Source organism: Chenopodium quinoa, unplaced genomic scaffold (genome assembly GCF_001683475.1).
Source record: "Chenopodium quinoa cultivar QQ74 unplaced genomic scaffold, ASM168347v1, whole genome shotgun sequence".
In the NCBI taxonomy this organism is placed as follows: Eukaryota; Viridiplantae; Streptophyta; class Magnoliopsida; order Caryophyllales; family Amaranthaceae; genus Chenopodium; species Chenopodium quinoa.
The window spans coordinates 3,093,532-3,112,171 of record NW_018743033.1 but is presented as its reverse complement, the minus strand read 5'-3'; the positions used below and the strand labels follow the sequence as shown (position 1 = coordinate 3,112,171).

Below are 18,640 nucleotides of genomic sequence, written 5' to 3'. Positions count from 1 at the left end.
AATCCAATAAAATTACTCACCAAAAAATTAAAGGATTTGGAAATCAACCATCTTGCAGAAGAACGAAGAAGTGAGGCGATTACAGGGAGAAGAGAGAGATAGCGATTGATCGGCGGCCGGCAAATGGTCAGGGTAGTCGAGGTTAGGAAAGAGAAAGAAGGTGGTGGGGGTGGGGGTTAGGTGGTGATGTGGTGGTGGTTAAGGTGGGTAGCCATGGTAGAGTGTGCTAAGGTAGGTGGGAGATGAGAGATTGAAAAAATATATATTAAAAAAATAAGTTGTTAAACATGTTGTAGGTTAAAAGGCCCGTTTTGAGCAGATGGGCGTCAAAGGTGGGATTGTTTCCAGATTTCGAAAAGGTAGGATTGTTTTGAGTAGAAAAGCCAAAGGTGAAATTATTAGTTTCCATTTTTCTTACAAAAAAAAAGACATTAACTTTAATGAGGCAAATAAGTAAATAAACATTTTAGAGAGTATAATTGTCCAAACACTCAAATGAGCAAGGCTTGTAGTTGGGGCGTTCCTATTGTGCGACGTGTTGCACTTCTCAGACCCGGGTGTAGTGATAAGTATGCAAAAGGTTGCTAGGTCATCGCTCGAAAGCGACGCGCCACATTACCCGAGTGTGGTGTCAAATGAGCAAGGGCTTGCAGGTGGGGGCACAAGGGAGTGCGGCACGAAAGAAAGCGTGGTACGAGGGAGCGTGTTGAGGAAGGACTCTAGTCTGTGGATTGATTCTTGGAATGTGGGGTCTCTTACGGGGAAATCGACAAAAGTGGTAGAAGTGATGAAGAGAAGACATGTAAACAACATGTGCCTCCAAGAGACAAGGTGGACAGGAGAAGACCGTTTTGGGGTATAAAGTGTGGTACGTTGGACAGGAAATACACAGGACTAGGAATGGAGTTGGGTTGATTCTTGATGATAGGTTGTCGAAAGAGGTAATCGAGGTCTATCGGAAGAATGATAGGTTGATAAGGGTGAAGTTGCTATGTGGCAAGGAAATTGTTAATGTTATTAGTGCTTATGCTCCCCAAGCTAGTTTAGATGCAGAGGGGAAACGACCATTGTGGAAGGACTTAGACAAGGTGGTACAGGGTATCCCCCACACAGAGAAACTATATATTGGAGTGATTTGAATGGGCATGTTAGGGTAAATCGAGATGGCTTCGAGAGTGTTCATGGAGGCTTTAGGTATGAGCAGAGGAGGCGGGTGGTGAGACATTCATTAAGAGTTAAATCATTTTCCTTAAAAAAAAGTTAAATCATTGAATCACACAAGGAAAATTTTAGAGGCAATTAAAACCATATCAATAAGGGCATAAAGGTAAACAAATATTTTATAATGATATAATAGTCCTTACACTATTTATAATTGTTTTCTCATACTTTTTTAAAAGGTAGGGATAGTGATATCCAAAGTGACCTGAAATGATTTTACTAAAATTGAAAGTTATTAGATACCAGAAGTGGTTTGACCCGATTTTAACCCAAACAGACCCAAAACCCAAAGTGACCCAAAGTGAAATTACTTAACGCCCAAAATGATCTGAACCAAAATTATAATTCATGTAATCACCATTAAGAAATTTGTATTTAATATTTTTTTTGAAAGTAAAATTCATATTTAATATTGTAGAACGTATATCGGAGCTGATACGTACCTCTTATAGGCTTCTATCACAAAAAATTTGTTGAAAACTTTTTAAAATGTTAAAAAAAATATGTATATTAATTCAGTATGAAGAATGTCGTTACATAAATGCTTTAACAAATTTTAAAAGCTTAATGGTATTAATATCATGATTTTGGCTTTAAAATAAATAAACAAGTAAAAAGTATACAGGGTATGAAAAAATATAATTCATTTAGTCATACACTCTCTAATATTTTTATAGATGCTAGATTGAGTGTTAATAAAAAAAACTTCCAAAACTTCTCATATTAATAAGTCATAAATAAAATATTGATTATTGTGAATTCATAATACATAATTTAAATTGTATTTTATATAATTTTATGCATTGTGATGTATGGATGAAAATGGTAGAATAGTTATTGGCATTAGTGGTCGATTTAACAATAGCATATGATAGAAAAGAAATATCCAAATTTGAGACAAAAATATTGAATATAATCAATAACGTGGAAAGTTGAATGTTGATTTGTTGATTAATTTTTGTAATGACTTTTTCTTTCTTTCTTATTAATGGATTAGTTATTCAAAATTTTGGAAACTCACATCATTATACAAGATTTCATTTCTTATTTGTTATACTTTTAGGGGCAATTTAGCTAGTTCAAAAAGTTGGACACCAACTTTTCACTCCCTCTCCTCCCCCGCCCTTAGCTTATATAATAAAAATCTATTACTAACCATCCTATAAATTATTATTTAGAGTAATGCACATGTTCCAAGGACATACATCCAATAACACCAATAATAATATTGTGATTCAAACGCTTGTTTTTGAACAATATATATAAGAAGTAAAGCATTTGAGGTGGCAATTATGGGCGAAAGGCCGGAGAAAAAGTCAATTCTCTTCAACTAAAGAGTTGTAATAAGTTGAGTAAGACATATAGGAATGAAGATTAAAGTTTGAGTCTTGGACTATGTACAAATAAGGTGAGGCCATTCGACACTCTTATTTAGCTCTCAATATTTAAATGGAGTTACTTCGAGTAATCTATAACTTGTCTTAATGATTGTGTATGAAACGCTGATACATAATGTTATCACTTTTAATATTGGGGCCACAATAGCTAGAAAATGATAGTTTTCTTTTACCTCTTGAACCCCTTGTTGAAGATTTGATATAGATGTAGTTTTAAGTGTGACTAGGGGAGCTAACACGCGCCATAGCTAGACATGTACGCGAGAACTTTTTTTTAATTTGACCTTATATCACAACTTTAGTTAGTGGCAATATTAATGAAGAAAAATATGTAAATAAATATGTTAGGGGTATAAATTTCAGCACACTATTATGAAGAGTTCAAAAGATAGACAATTAACCTACATTAATGAGAAAGTAAATAAATGTTTTTACAGGGTACAATTATTCAAACACTATTCATAGGAGTTATTTCAAACTTTCTAAAAGGTAGGGATTTGAGAAAGATGTAGTTTTAAGTGTGACTAGGGCGGCTAACTAACACGCATCATAGCTAGACATGCGTGGAGAACTTTTTTAATTTGACCTTTGTATCACAACTTTAGTTAGTGGCAATATTAATGATGAAAAATATGTAAATAAATCTTTTAGGGGTATAAATTAAATGTCAGCATATTATTCTTAAGAGTTCAAAAGACCGACAATTAACTTACATTAATGAAGGCAAATAAGTAAATAAACATTTTCAAAGGGTATAATTGTTCAAATAGTATTTATAAGAGTTATCTCAAACTTTTTAAAAGGTAGGGATAAGAGATAACATAGTAATTATTTCATTAATGAAAGAGATGTGAGACCTTGGTTTTTTATTAGTAATGAAAAATAGAGAAGTACGTTATAGATAGAAGGTCTTTGCCAATAACTATCAGGGAAACAAAATTGGAATTAATACTTGGATTCAAAATCATAAAGAACATCAAATTAAATCAAGTCTCAAGGTCTAATTTATTAAACATCATAGCAAGGTGTTGAAAAAACTAATCAATATACAACTTGATTAAGCCAAATAAATCAAACCAATAAAAATGGATGTATACAGTTGTACCTCTAGCTTGATTTCTCCAACACCTATCCACTATGATAGGTAGTTTCACAAGAAAATGTCATATTGTAATTGAGGAGGTTCTCATCATCTTAGACTCTTTGTATGGCACTTGACCAAACATATTGTGGTACACTTGTCTACCAAAGATATGCCTAAAATGGAACGTATACATTTAATTTTTCTGCCTTAAATGAAATTTAATCAATGGAAAGACTAATTTTAAAGCGAGTCAAAATTATTTTCCCCTTGTGTAATCCATTTTCTTGGCAGATTGTAATTCGATATGATAGAGATTTTTTTTTTTTTTTTTTTTTTTTTTTGAATTCCACAAGTATTACAAAAAGAACAATAATTTCGAGATAATTTGTGAGTCAATATTTTAGAGAAAATTCTACAAGAGGGCTCCACCTTGCTAATAGTTAAAATTTATAATTAATCTTCATACTAATGTTATCATGGTTTAGCATCGCAGGGAAGAATCTCCAGATTTATTAGCGAAGGAAATAATCTTTGGTAGTAGAAAACATACTTTGTGTTTTGCAATGCCTTTACAGTTCCCAACCCATTAATGATAATAATATACGCCTTGTTGTCTCAACTTTCAGCTAAAAGTACTTAACCTACATACGTCTACACGGAAGTCATCGATAATACTTTGACTTGGTCACAATAGTCAACCATTGCACTAAATAATGATGTTAGCTTTTGATTTAGACCTGTTTTTTCTTATTATTATCTTATATTGCTCAAAAAAATTTCCATCATATAATAATCTCCTTTTTTATATTTCCTGAAATAATTAATGTATGTAAAGGTACCTGTCTTTATCTCGATTAATAAACCTTCATCCATTCTCCTAATATTGCAACAAGGAGATTCGTTGGTTGGGCATGTAAATTAAGGAAGGGGAATAGTGAAGAGAGAGAAACAAAAGTGGACAAATTGGTCACGTGTTAACTACAATAATAATTGAAGCGAAAAGATACACCCATGAGAGTAGAGTTAGAACTTCATAAGCAATGTTTTTTTCAAAAACAGAGATACTTAGGGGTGAAAGTAATATGGATTAAAACTGAAACCAAACTGTACCGTACCAAACCGAATTAACAATTCGGTTTGGATTTTTTTTTTTTTTAACTTGGATCAGTTGTTTGGATTCAGTTTTATGTTTTAAAAAACCGAAAACCGAATAAGAAACCGAATTTGGGCCCAAAATACTTAAGTCCATTGCTGAAGCTGCACAAACACTATTAACATGGGCTTTCAATTCATACAGAGTATATAAACTAAAAATAAAAAACCCTAAGCCCCACTTTGTGTTTCTCTTTCCTCTCAAGTGCAGCTTTTGAGCTTCTCTTTCCACTCTTACTTTTTCTCCTTTCTGATATCATGCAAGAGATTATCTCCTCTCATTTTCTCTCCTCTATCAAACAAATTTTGAGTTAATTTCTCTTGCACTGGCCTCTTGTTACTCTCTCAGAGCTTCGAACTCCAACAAATGACTCAATTCTTTATTAGGTCCATCCTTTTTCTTACTACATATCGCGGCCGCGTTTCTTAGGGTTCTTTCTGAGGAGCTAGAGGTGTATGTAAAGAAGCAAGTAACAAACGAGCCAACAAGATCTGAGTGTTTTTATGTAATTTGTATGTCAAAAGTATTGGTGGACAAATTTAATCCTTATAATATATAGTTGATGCTATAAAAACTAATGTTAATATTTTGTCAAGTTATGGTTCTTGTTAATGTGTCTTTAAAATCTTATAATTTTCTTGTTTATTTGTGTTAATATCACTAACCTAAAAATTAGATAGGCTAAAAAAATTCGGTTTTCGGATTGGATTATGTTTGATTATTGGAAAATCGGTTTGGATTGGACCAATTTCCAATTCGGTTTGGATTTGGATTGAAAATTCTAAAACCGAATTATTTCGGTTTGGGCCATAATCCAATCCGAATATCGAACTTTCACCCCTAGAGATACTAGAATATTTGTGAAATTTCCTTAAAATTAATAATTGTGGCAATCTTAGAGAAACAAAGAAAGGAGGAAATTCTAATTTATTTCCACGATAAACTTCAGCTGTTTATCGGGGGGTTTTTTTTGGTAACTTTGCTGCAGTTAGTAAGGGTATTCACATAAATGTCCCATTACTAAAGTTGACAGCCGTTTACTTCTGTTAACCATAGATAACCCAAGGTGAACCAAAGGTGGTTAGATAGGAGAGAGAAGGCCAGTTAGAGAGGAGAAAAGAGAAACCCTTAGAAAACATGAAACTTCACCAACCCAGTGATACTTCAGCAATCAAGTAAAAACCACGGCGGCTATTTGGCGACAATGATGGCTACTGATTAACCATAACGACGCAAGCGACCGGGATTTGGGGCGGTGGCGACTAACTTAGGCGGCGGCGACGATTTGGGCCAATTGCGACCGGTGACTTCAACGACACAGGTGGCGGCTACTGGGACGACGATTGGGTTTACCTTGGTTCTGGTAATTCGGTTTTTTTGCTCATTTTCATCACCTCTCTCTGATTCTTGGAGTAAACATTCAAAAAAATGATAAAAGAAGGTGGTCACTTGTAGCCTTGCAACTAACTATGGTTAAAATAGACCATCGTCCGGTCAAAATAAGCTTAACAGACATTAAAAATAACATTTCACAATTTTTTCAGACACCTTTGTTTACTTTATCCACGTGTAAGCAATTTAGCAGTTTCCAAGTGATCTGTCCCATTTCCTTATGCAATTATTTACAAAATTGCAATCTGATAAACAAAAGGAGATAAATGGGGGCCTCCTCCAAAGAAAGTATAAAAGAAGCACACAACAGCTAAAACAAATTAACTACCTTAGCTTGTTTGCCTTATTCTTACCCACTTTAGAGTGAAGATTTCGGTAATTTTCCCTCCACATTATTATTCCCTTACTCTTCCTCTACATTCTACTTTCAACCTTCAAGGTGCCATGCTTACTAAGCCGCATTATTTGAGTGGTTGAATCATGTACGGTTTGGATCAAAAGACACTTCTTTTTACATGGAAAAGAATGTAACTTGCTTGCTTAATTTAATACAAGTAAGAAATTGTAAAATAAAGCTTGAATATTGATTTCCATATTATCTTTTTTTCTTTACAATTAGATATCCTAACTAACAAATATATTAGGAATGAGAGAGCCCAGGTTTATAACAGTGATAAAACCTAGGCTGTTTATCTCACGCAATTATTGTACTACAAATTCATTGGTTTCCGCGCTAGCCCATTAAAAAATATATTATGTACTTCATTTGTCATATGGCAGTGACTGATGAGATGACGGACGTTTTGCTACTGTTTGCAAAATTCATCATCTTCCTCCTTCTATCTTCTTCTTCCTATTCATCTTCTTCTTCCTTCTTGTACATCTACTTCTTCCCACCTTTGAAGCCGTTGGAATTAAAATGAAAGTCCTAATAACGAAGGGAGAAATAAAGGGCATGGTTAACCCGGCCTAAAGGGTAGGTAAGCTTTCCTTCCTCCATTGATTTCACTTGTTTGATTGTGAAGACTGAAAAGTCATTATTTATGCCATTGAACTCAAGGTTGAAGCAAGAAAGAGAAAACCAAGGGGAGAGAGAACAGGAAACGACAGTTAAGTCAAAGTTAAATGCTAATTACATAAGTGCCCCCGTGAATGGTTTATCTCTGTTATAAACTTGTATTTACCCATTAGGGATTCCTCTTGTAAAGAGGGCTTCATAATGTTTATTTTTTATACCTTTAAAAAATATATATATATATAAAAACAGATGTATCCTAAGGCCCTGTTCACTTTACCTTAATTTTGCTGAACTAAATTATTCAACTAACTGAAATTATTTTTGCTGTACTAAAATTATTTTTATTGATCTATTGAAATTAATTTTACTGAACTAAAATTATTTTTATTGGTTCTCTATTATAATTATTTTTTAGGGTTACTGATTTTATTGAACTGAAATTATTTTAACTGGACTGAACTGAACTGAAATTATATTTACTAAATATTTTCTTAAAGTTGAACCGAATAGGGCCTAACTATACTAAAAGAATATAAATTTTACAAGTAATTTTTATTTTTTTTAAAGTACACCCTATAGTATCACTTGTAGCACATATATTTCATACTTTGTCAAAATTTTATAATCTTTCCACTTCACAATCAAACTAATTGTTCTCTTTTTAGAAAGGTGTAAAAATAGACAATTACCTTAAAAATCGTCAACCTTTTACAACACATTTTTTTTTGTTTTTTAATTTTCAAAAAACCATTGCTAAACATTTTTTAGAAAAATCAGAAATCAATTTTAAAAAAAAAAATTAAAAAAATAAAAAAAATGCAAGTTTGGAGTTCAAGAATTAACACAAACAACCATATCAAAAAAAGTTGTTGCCGTTGTTCTTTGTTCCCGCCAACTGCTCCAATTTTTTTGGTACGCTCCAATTAAAAAACAATTTAAATTTATTTTTAAAAAAATCTCTCTTAATTTCTTCTTCATCTTTTTCCTTTGATTTCAGTTCAATTTCTAACCCTAATTTTCTCATCTCAAATCAATTTGGGGGAAAATGACGGAATTTAGGGTTTGCTTCTTCTATTTTACTCTCTTTCGTCGCCTTCGTCTTCCCGATTACTATCAATTTGGACGGTCAAAGCCACCCAACTAACCACCTACATTTGGAATTTGGTGAGTCGCAATTCTTAATTAATTTATGAATTCATGTTATCGCAATCGAATCAATTAGGTTTTATTTAATTATTTCACGATTTGTTGCTTGAATTTCACTCACATATCGTTGTCTATCTACCTAATGAATATTAGTAGCTTCACTATGAATTTTTCGCTTAGGTCAGTTTGATGTTATTGTTTCAGCTAATTTGACACTTTCTTTATATTAAAAGTTGTAAATAAAAATTTAAGTGAAAAGTCTTTTTTGTTGAATTGGTATATGAAGTTTGTAGGCGTGTGAAAATAGAAATACCCACTTGTGAAAAGGGGGGGAATTTTGTTGTGCCATTAATATTTCTCGGGGAAGAACGAACGCGAATTTTACTAGTAGATTGTTGGATTTTTTTAGAAAGAAATTGTAAGTGTAATGGGGAATCTTGGATCACCTAGGAGTCCTCATCCTCATCCGGCTAATGTTGATTTTTTGTTTGGGATGAGAGAGTGTCCAGCGAGGTGTTCCGAGGGTCCGGCCAATAATGATCATTTTTCAGGTAGAAGGGTGGTAGGATCAGATTATCATTGGTGCAAGAATTTTCTCTTTGGTGGTATATATGGTAATAATAGTATGGCAGCAAAGCAATCAATTTGTAAAGGAGTATATGGCGGGAAAAGGCATAATTGGTTTCACAGGCAATTAAGGTTGTTTGGTTTTGCTATTGGGCTGATGGGTTTGTTCTTTTGGTTGGATTCCCTTATGTTTGTGGACTTCAATTCTGCGAATTTCCGTAAAAGTTCTGTCTTAGAAATGAACACGTCAAAGGTACCAAACTTCGTTATTTATATCATCAATCGATAGATATATATTTTCATGCTGGATAGTCCTTGAGAAATTAGTAACATATTTATCGGAAATTCGGAATTGAAATTTGGGCCTTAATCTTCCATTCCACAGTTCTGACTTTGTTTATATGCTCCACACTCCTAGTTGGGATTTTTTTTTTTTTTTTTTTATATAGAAATTACAACATTAATTTCTGAGAGGAATAGAACTTATTAGTTAGGAGGCATGGATAAACTTCTTTTCATAAGTTAGCTAGAAAATAGACCAGATTACTAAGTAGAAGCCTACTAATAGGAGGATGGAATATGTACCTTAGAGGTAATCTATGGCGGTTTTATGCTTCTCCCTGTAAATCATCTGCAAGATCCTCCAAGAATATTTTCACGAAACAACTAGTTGTCTTCTATACTACAAAGGTTGAGTGTAGTAACCTTGGTGTGGGTTGGTGTCTAGCTTTTTTTTCCGCAAGTTAGCAAGTATTAGGAAGGATGTACTAGAGTCTAGAGCATGGTTCATCAGTGCCAATGATTCTCTTTTGTTAATGTTTCCACAATGGTACTTTACACAGTGGTTTCCGATTCATTGTATAGGGAAGCTATAAGTATTTTTGAATTAAATAGATATACTGGAGCTGATTTTTCAGCAGTAGGTGATCTTCTCAGCTTGTGGTAAGCTCGATGAACTATTTTGATCTGGGTGTTTTTTTTGCTGTGAATAGAACCCTGACTTGGTCTTTCTTGGTAGCGGTAACTACTCTAGCTACTTTTAATCAAAAGATAGCTTACAATGCTGTTTTGTGCTAATCAGTTGTTACATTTGTTTTGTGCTGTCTTTTGACCCTATAAATTCCCACATTAGGTTATTGACGATTGATCACTTGTAATAGTTGAGCCGATAGCTGCTGACTTTGAGGCATCAATAATTACTATATCAATCAGATGATGGTTTTAGATGTTGATACTTCCTGAACTAATCTGTGTCTGAGGCTCAATGATCTCTGTCGATCTCACTAGTCAAGTTCCTAATTTCTATTAAATATTCCAAAGAGAAATGGACTAGCCTTATAAATTAGATCTTGTCTATGGTGCTTTCCTACTGCGATAGCACCAGATGGCCTTCACTACTATTTACAATCATATACTACAGTGTGTGAACCTTCTTACTTTTGTCTTTGTTTTTCTGGTGGTTCTCTCCAGAAACCAGGGTTTAGGTCTTTAGGATAATCATTTTACTGTTGGAATTAATTATTTTCTTCATTTATTTGGTTTTTTAACTTCATACTTCAATGTATTTGTCCCCTTGGCACTCATGTTGTCAATTACGTAGTAGTTTTTTGCATTAGGTGTATGTGAAAATTTCCTTGTAATGCATAGGGACATACTAGAAGGATGCCAATAATCTTATTGATTTTGCATATGTTCATGGAAGGATGTACGAGGTAATTCTAGCAAGGAAGAAAGTTCTCCTTTGATGTATGGCTGTCTTCTGAACTTGGCTTCAACTAGTATTGCACAGGTCTGATAATGGATTTCCAAGTAATAATTATTAAAATATATTACTCAAAGGCATCTGCAAAGCTCCTGTTCTGATTTCCTTAAAAAAAAAAAAAAAAAAAAAAAGAAGCTCCTGTTCTGATAATGGATTTCCAAGTAATTATGGAATGATAGAAGTGTATGACTGGAAAATTGGCAAAGTAATCATGTAGCTTCACAATGGAAGTTCTAACATATACCTATTGTGCTCAAAGTCAATGCTGAGTTTTGTTGATACTCATCTGAGGCTTACTTTAGTTCTATATATCATTATATGTTTTTATAGACACGGCTTTGTTTGATATACTGGAGTAATTATTTTTTGTGCTTGAATTCCCAATACTTTATCATTAACTAATTACATACTGAATCTATATGGCACTCACATCGTTCAGTTTCATTCCCATTTCTAATATCCCACACACAATGCACCAAAACAAAACACTGTTTTTCTTTTATAAACCCTCATCCGCCAAAAGCTAGTTCTGTTTTCTCAATCCCATTGGCACCAACTGATTCTTTGTGCCAAATTAGCTGAAATAGTTATAAATGAGCACCACAAACTAAGCCAGCTTACATTAATATGAGCATACCAGAGTGAAGAATATGGTTTAATAGCAACAAAAATCCATAGTTGTTTTTTCATTTTCCCCGGTTCCAATGATAATATTTTCATCTGCAAGGAGTTTTATTTACTCATAGCAAAACAGTGGTTATGGTGTATTGAAGTATGAGGTATAGATGCACTGCCATGTTCATGCATATAATTCATAGATGGCACTGATAACTATGTTATTTACGCTAGGGGCATCGAAGATGAGACTTGTTTTGCTAAAATTTGTATTGGGACATGTCTCTTATATATATGTGGGTATGTGTAATATGCTAATTCTTTTAGAAAAAGGGTTTAGTGAACACCATTTCGATTATTAATCACACATTTTGGCCTATAGGCTTACATATAGCCTGATCGATATGATTCTAATGTATAATATGCTAATTCTTTTAGAAAAAGGGTTTAGTGAACACCATTTCGATTATTAATGACACATTTTGGCTTATAGGCTTACATATAGCCTGATCGATATGATTCTAATGTATTCTCATGTTTTCTAATCATCTCCCGCAGCTTGCTGCACTGGACTTCATTGCATGTGCAACAGCTGATGTTTTTGCCATGACCGACTCGGGAAGCCAACTATCTTCATTGGTATCTGGGTTTCGCACTTATTTTGGAGGCGGTCATGCTCCTACCTTGCGACCAAACAAGAAGAGGCTATCAGCAATATTGTTGGAAAATGACACCATAGCATGGAACAGTTTTCAGTATAGGGTAACAAAAATGATTGAAGAAGGTCAAAGGGTTCATGTGAGACGATTTGGACAAAGCATATATCGGCAACCTAGGAGCCCCGAATGCATGTGCAAAGCTCGCTAGACTTTCACCTGATTTTTGCTGTAAATATATCAGCCATTCAACCTGATGAAAAAGCCAAGATAAGCAAAATCTCTCTTTCACACTTTCCTTTTGTTTTCGGGTGGTCAGAGACTCAGAGCCCCAGAAGGGGGCAGTTTTGATTTTTATTTCCCCCCAACATTTTATACTAGATCATTGATGTAAATACACTTAATTTTTTTGGGCAAATGAATATAAAGTTCAAGGTAAGCCTCCTTATTCTCGTCTAGACATAACTTCAAGAGTTACTTCTTGGTGTGAAAATGATACTTCAGTCATTGACTATGTATAGTATGTCACTGCTGTTTGTCTTAAACCACAAGAGATATCAATGCTGTTTGTCATCAGTAGTCAGAAATGTCAGATGATACTGCTGAAGTGTGGACTTTGGTTAAAAAGAACAAATAAATAATTTCTATTATTGAATTGAACCCGAAATACCGAGTTGAGATATTTACTCTATGATAATAACATTTCTCCATCATCATCATTGTTGAACAAATAATTTCTATAATTGAACAAATAAATAATCAATTGCCGGGGAAGGCCGAAAGGGGGCCAAAGAGCAAAACTTGATTTACTCTGATAATAACATTTCTCCATCATCATCATTGTGATGATAATCACAATGCTATCAATGGTACTAAACTACTTCTAAGGGGTTCATGATGGAGAGGAAAACTGGTTTAAGGGTTTTAAAACTACTCTGTCCCCTCTCTTTAAGGCTCAACCACGCTTAAGATGGAGGGAAAAAAACGGTTGAGGTTAAAGGGAAGGGTGTAGAACTCCTCGTTTCGACTGTCTCCTTTGAATGTCCTGAATTTGACCCACCATGGCATTCCTCTGTCTTTAGCACTATCCTTGTATTCAAGGGTGTTGTCTAGGAGAACTGAGATAATCAGCGCCACTGCCGGTGAAGAGGAGAAGATAGTATTGAGGAAATCATTGAACTGCAATAACGACCACCAAAACTAGAGTTATTTTTCACTGGAGAAGAAATTAAGCAAGATGTAGAGGTTTAAGTAGGAGTAATGTTCTTACCCATCCAGCCCTGGTGTGAGAAGGTCCATGTAGAGCGCTGGCCGAGTATTCTCTAAAATAATTAGGAATAGACAGACCAAGAAACATAGATACACCTACAATGAAGAGATTTCTCATAGAGTTCATATTTGTGAACTGCAAGAATGATAGCCCGACAGAACCTGTAAAACCATCAACCAACAACAAACCCAAGCAAATTAGTTTATGAATCTCTGTTGTCTACTTCCCTACACAAATCCAAAATGATTGTGTGACTTACCAACAAGGCCAAAGAAAACACAGTACATTGCAGCAAATATAGTGAAAGGTATTGAAGCAAAAAGAGCCCCAAATTTTCCTGCAGGTATCAATCAGAAAAACTGAGAATCTATTGGCGGACATATGATGTCTTTTATAGGAGACATAAGAAGGTAGTTTAGGCCTTACCTAAGATTGAGAAAAAGATCATGAAGCCAGCAGAAATCTGTATAACTCTACGACTTCCTACATGAGTGCTTCCAATCAGGCCTACATTTTCTCTATATCCGACAAATTTTATATTAATGTTCAGTTATAGCTAGCAAGCTTGCATTAGCTGAAAACCAAGGATATGCATGTAGTAACTCACATAGAGACAGCAGAACCACTTAATGTTCCAAAGAGTCCACTGAGTAAGATCCCAATACCCTGTGAACGATACGATCTATCAGTAAAAACACACACACCCACACGAAAAGAATGAAGAAAAAGGGCATCCTCCAACTCTGTAGGAAGACATAATATATAACCTGCCAGCCTATACCGCGGCTCAGAACATGAGCTGGTGGGGGAGTGGCACTTGCTAGACGAGCTGCTGCTTTAAAAGCTCCAGTTGACTATAACAGAATAAATTACACACGTTATAATCATGTCCAAGTCATAAACAGGAAGGATTATAACTAATGCTTAACTTTGTAGTGACTTTGTATGCTACCTCAATGAGCGAGACTAGTACAGCAGCCATCATTCCAAATGCGTGACCGGGATCAAAAGAAGGTGCACCCCATTGTAAAGGATATGGGATCTTTATCCTACACAAGCAAAAATCAAGGGATAAATGAGAATTTTCCCAAAAGTCTGGGCTATGGCAACAATATTTTCAAAACTGTAGTCCACTTATCATCAGTAACATTACAACAGTAAGGAGTTCCCATCACTGAGATAGATTCTTGTCATTAGCTTACCATGGTGCAGTAGAGATGAGGTTAGCCTTATCAGTTCGGCAGTTCATTTGAGTTTTAGCAGGGCGGTGTTTGTAAGCACCACTAGCGGTCAACAGGTGTGCATATGCCCATATAACAGTAACTGATAGAACAAGAGCAAAGCGCTCCAGCATTGGCAGCTTCCTTACCTGAAAATGCTTCAGATACTGCACAAAGGAAAAGAAATTAGTTCTACCTTCTAATTCCCTCCATTGCTAAAAGTTTTCCCTATTTTGAATCTTTTTGTCGGACAATCACCGTCCAAATAGGAAGAACTTTAAAGACCATGATAATGTCCCAGCTTTCGATCTAAACAAGTTACTCATTGCTAAACAGTCAAGATTTTGCATGCTTTCAAATACTTTCACTGGTTTAACTATTTGTGTATCATATCAAGCTTATCTTGTTGTGTTAGTGGAATCCACTAATATCCAATTAGCCCCAATTATGTCCACTAAAGAGTAAAGACTATACAATAACTATATAAATTCAAACTTTGAACAAAAAGATAGTACTATCCTCCTAATCATATAAAGGTTGCAATAATATTGACAAAATACCTGAGAGAAGACAACAAACAAAATAAGCATGGGAATGCCAATTTCAACGCATCGTCCCACCTGAAAATTATACAACCATATTAAAATTTTAGAAAAATGCGCCTTTTTATTTTAAGTTGAACAAGAAGAGTAAATTGGAATATAAATGAAACATTTAGTTCCAAAGCAGACCAGTAACTAATCTCGAAATGAAGGTTCATTTAAAAATTAAACCATGATTAAAGACTTATTGTACTTACCACAGGAAATCCCCTATCAAGCAGACCAAAACCCACCAGTGATATAACTGGAACCATTCCCAATGGGCTAAAAAACCTGTCATACCATAAATTAATCTTTGTTAATTACAACATTACATTTTAATTTATTTCTTCCATTTCACATTTAAGTTCACATATTATTAATAGGACAATAGCTCTTGTTCACTCTTAGATATCGAGTCGACTTCATAAGTCCAAACTCCAAAGAACCCACAATGGCTCTTGGATACTAAAGTTGTTCACGGTCAGTGTGCACTGTTAAAAAGAGCGAGCTAAGCAGGTAATTGAAAAAGGAAAGAGATAGAGGAAATAATACGAAGTATCTAGGTAGTATTTCGTGTTAGACATTTTCTACAAACATGCTATTGAGATAGGACAAATCTTGGAGATTGAATCGGCCCCTATGTCACATTATTTCAATGCCCGGGGCCTATGGGTGCAAGTGTGCAACCGCGTGAACAGGCTAGATTAGGGCATTAGGCTTACAGTAATCTTGGAGATTGATTTATCACTACTCGACCCCCTATGTCACATTGCTTCAATTGCCGGGGCCTCATGGTCTTATGGGTGCTAACAGTATAGAGTATACTTACTAACAGATAAAAGAAAAAATTAACCTTGAACAAATAGCCCATAATTGGCTATATCCGAGGATTATTTGCAGACTTGACGCCACAATTAGAGCTCCTTGGACTGCCCTCATTGTACTATTAAACCTCTGCAATTCAATATAAACACATAAACATCAAGCATATACTGTATAATTATTTTAGTAACAGTAAAAAAAAATTAGTGGAATTCCAACAATATGTGCACATCATATCATATGGTAAAAGTGTAAATGGGCATCATTTTGTTGCTTTCTAGGCTTGTGATGACCATAGCCTATTGGACTAACCTTTTCAAAAAGTGACATTGAAGATAAGTATCACATAATTTTTAAGGTATAAAAAAAAAAATGGAATCTTATGTGCATATTCATAGACAAGCAAGTATATTGATACACTTACTTTACTTTTCATGAACTTAAAGTTGGTTCCTTTACTTAAAGCCAATTACATAGGTGGGTCTAAATCTACTTTTATCACTTTCTTTTATTTATGTTACAAAGGGCCCTCAACTAGTACTTAAAGATTATGTTACAATATACAATAGTGTAAGAGATAAAAAGATTGGAAGATCTTCAAAAGATGACACAAAAACTAACCATGTGTGGATCTTCAATCCTTGTAAAGGCGGAGTCATGGATGATGGAGATGATAGGCACCATGTAAGCGTACGACGCTCCGATGACCGTCGGTAGCCGGGTTCCAAATAGGGTTTGTAGTAGAGTATTGATTCCTTGAACAAATAGTAATGTTTGCACTACTCTTGCTTTGTCACCCTACATTATAAAGTTTGTAAAGAGATAAAACCATGTCTATATATTAGCACGGTAGCACCCATGCGTTCACACAACAATAATAACCAACATGTACAAATTCCGCTAACAAAAACAAAGCAATTGCTCGTCAATTTGTACTTGTAAAAAATGATTCTCTTATATAATTATTCTTATTAAGGTGTATGCAATTTTTTTTTTAATCACATTTAAAAAATAAAATTGGTCATGTATTTTTTTATAAAAATGTACCCCAATAATTAGGTTCGGTGCAAGAAACAACACGATTTATGTTGTACAAAAACATGTACCTTATTATTAAAATTTTCATGGTAATTACTAATTAGCAAACATTCCTGTCACCCAAGCATTCACAACTTAAAACATAATTCAACTTTGTTAAAGTTATTATTAACTTTAGTATGTGCCACAAACTACATATATATTTAAATTAATCACATTAACTTCATTTAAAAAAAAAATTAATTTTAATTTGTGAATGATTTCAAGAGTTTCTCCTTAAAAAAAAAAAATGATTTCAAGAATTTTTAACAACACCCCATGGTAAATAATTAACAAGGTTTAAATAAATAAAGATAAAACTTACATCAGAACCTCCCATCAAAGGAACAAGGAATGTAGGAATCATAACAGCAGTTCCTAACGATAAGATGTAATGCTGGAAACCCAAAGCAACAGCTTCCCCTGTTCCAAACCAATCATATTAATTTTACTTTTTAATTGTCTAATTAATTAAAACTTCATCTTTAATAAAATTATCGAAATGGGCATTTATTAATTTTTGGTTAATAAAAATAAAATTAAATAAATGAAGTTAGGATTTTTCGAAAAATTACCCCAAGAAGGATTGGAATCAATACAATACTCTAAACCTTGTAGTTGATCCATTGGTGGGTGACTTATCTCCTCAGGTTTTAAAGGCTCCATTTTTCCACCTTTAGTTTTTCCCTAAAAGTTCGATTCGGAAGAAAAATGATGCTCCTCTAATGATAAGAAATACTATCGTTTTGCCTCTAATATGTCAGAAACGGCCCTGAACGCAAAAGTTCGAGCAGAAAGAAATACAAATAGAGATATTTATATGAAATGAAGGAAGGAGAAGAATGAGAGTTACAATGAAAGTCAAAAGAAAATGATACGCTCAATTAGATTAGAAGAAAGAAAAAAAGAGAAAAAAAAAAAAAACTGATTAATAATTAAAGGAAGGAAATATAAAGAGAGTAAACAAAATTTGCAAATAGTAAAGCATTATATACAAGCGCAACGAAGAGCAAGTGCCGCCCACTTTTCCAAATGTGAAAGGTTTCCGTTAGCTTTTGAAAATTCCCAAATTACCCTTTAAGGAACTGCCAAATCTCTTTGTTACCGTTGCTTTTACTGCCTCTTTTTCACATTTAATATCACACTTTTTCTGATGGAAGTAGTACTATACACATGCACTAATATTCTTAGAAACATAATTAAGGAGGGTTAAGTTAATTAATTGTAGAGTTTTGGTTTTTGCAAGAATCCTAATTTTACTCCTCAAAGAAGGTGACATGGCAAAACTAGGGAAGGAAAAAGATGTTTTTTCCTTGATTTGTGACCCAATGTTGTGTGTTTTTGTCTAGTCATTATTTTTAGTTGTTTTAAAATTTTGACATGGTAGTCAAGTACAAATAGTTTTTAATCTTAGTCTTTATATTCTTTGGTAGTGGGGTATGTTTACTAGGTATGTCTCTATATTAATTACTAGGGAGTTAGGGATTACTATTATTAATACTCCCTCCCGTCTCATAATACAATGTCTCTTTGGTTTTTTACATGAGAATTAAAAAAAGTTGTAAATTCCTTAAAACTAATGATTAGATTTACATATGAGCATGTGGGGTTAGAGAGAGATAGAGAGAAAGAAAAAGTAATTGGAAATAGTTGAAG

At 34.0% G+C, this 18,640-nt stretch overlaps 3 protein-coding genes across 6 annotated transcripts; 2 read left to right on the top strand and 1 right to left on the bottom strand.

Annotated features, from left to right (window-relative positions):
- The first annotated feature begins 571 nt into the window (after nucleotides 1-571).
- LOC110730455 lies at nucleotides 572-1,139 on the top strand. Its single transcript, XM_021910257.1, has 2 exons — nucleotides 572-778; nucleotides 882-1,139. The coding sequence occupies exons 1-2, from the start codon at nucleotides 572-574 to the stop codon at nucleotides 1,137-1,139; spliced, it is 465 nt and encodes a 154-aa protein (XP_021765949.1).
- Nucleotides 1,140-7,733: 6,594 nt separating this feature from the next.
- Nucleotides 7,734-12,469, top strand: LOC110730615. Of its 4 annotated transcripts, XR_002513110.1 has the most exons (3): nucleotides 7,734-8,177; nucleotides 8,263-8,429; nucleotides 11,914-12,469. XR_002513110.1 is itself a non-coding variant. In XM_021910439.1 (2 exons), exons 1-2 carry the CDS (start codon nucleotides 8,839-8,841, stop codon nucleotides 12,220-12,222), a joined length of 702 nt encoding a protein of 233 aa, XP_021766131.1. In that variant the 5' UTR covers nucleotides 8,446-8,838; the 3' UTR covers nucleotides 12,223-12,469. The 4 variants fall into 4 exon arrangements, 1 of the variants encoding a protein (XP_021766131.1); XR_002513109.1 differs by having other exon boundaries at nucleotides 7,734-8,429; XR_002513111.1 differs by lacking the exon at nucleotides 11,914-12,469 and adding an exon at nucleotides 10,681-10,871 and having other exon boundaries at nucleotides 7,734-8,429.
- A 169-nt stretch (nucleotides 12,470-12,638) lies between these two features.
- LOC110730614 (nucleobase-ascorbate transporter 2-like) lies at nucleotides 12,639-18,022 on the bottom strand. The gene is made up of 14 exons (XM_021910438.1): nucleotides 17,560-18,022; nucleotides 17,310-17,407; nucleotides 16,529-16,705; nucleotides 15,939-16,039; nucleotides 15,301-15,376; nucleotides 15,062-15,121; nucleotides 14,484-14,668; nucleotides 14,234-14,330; nucleotides 14,049-14,135; nucleotides 13,889-13,947; nucleotides 13,708-13,799; nucleotides 13,541-13,618; nucleotides 13,282-13,442; nucleotides 12,639-13,190 (listed from the first exon to the last, which is right to left on the bottom strand). Exons 1-14 carry the CDS (start codon nucleotides 17,648-17,650, stop codon nucleotides 12,960-12,962), a joined length of 1,593 nt encoding a protein of 530 aa, XP_021766130.1. The 5' UTR covers nucleotides 17,651-18,022; the 3' UTR covers nucleotides 12,639-12,959.
- Nucleotides 18,023-18,640: the final 618 nt, after the last annotated feature.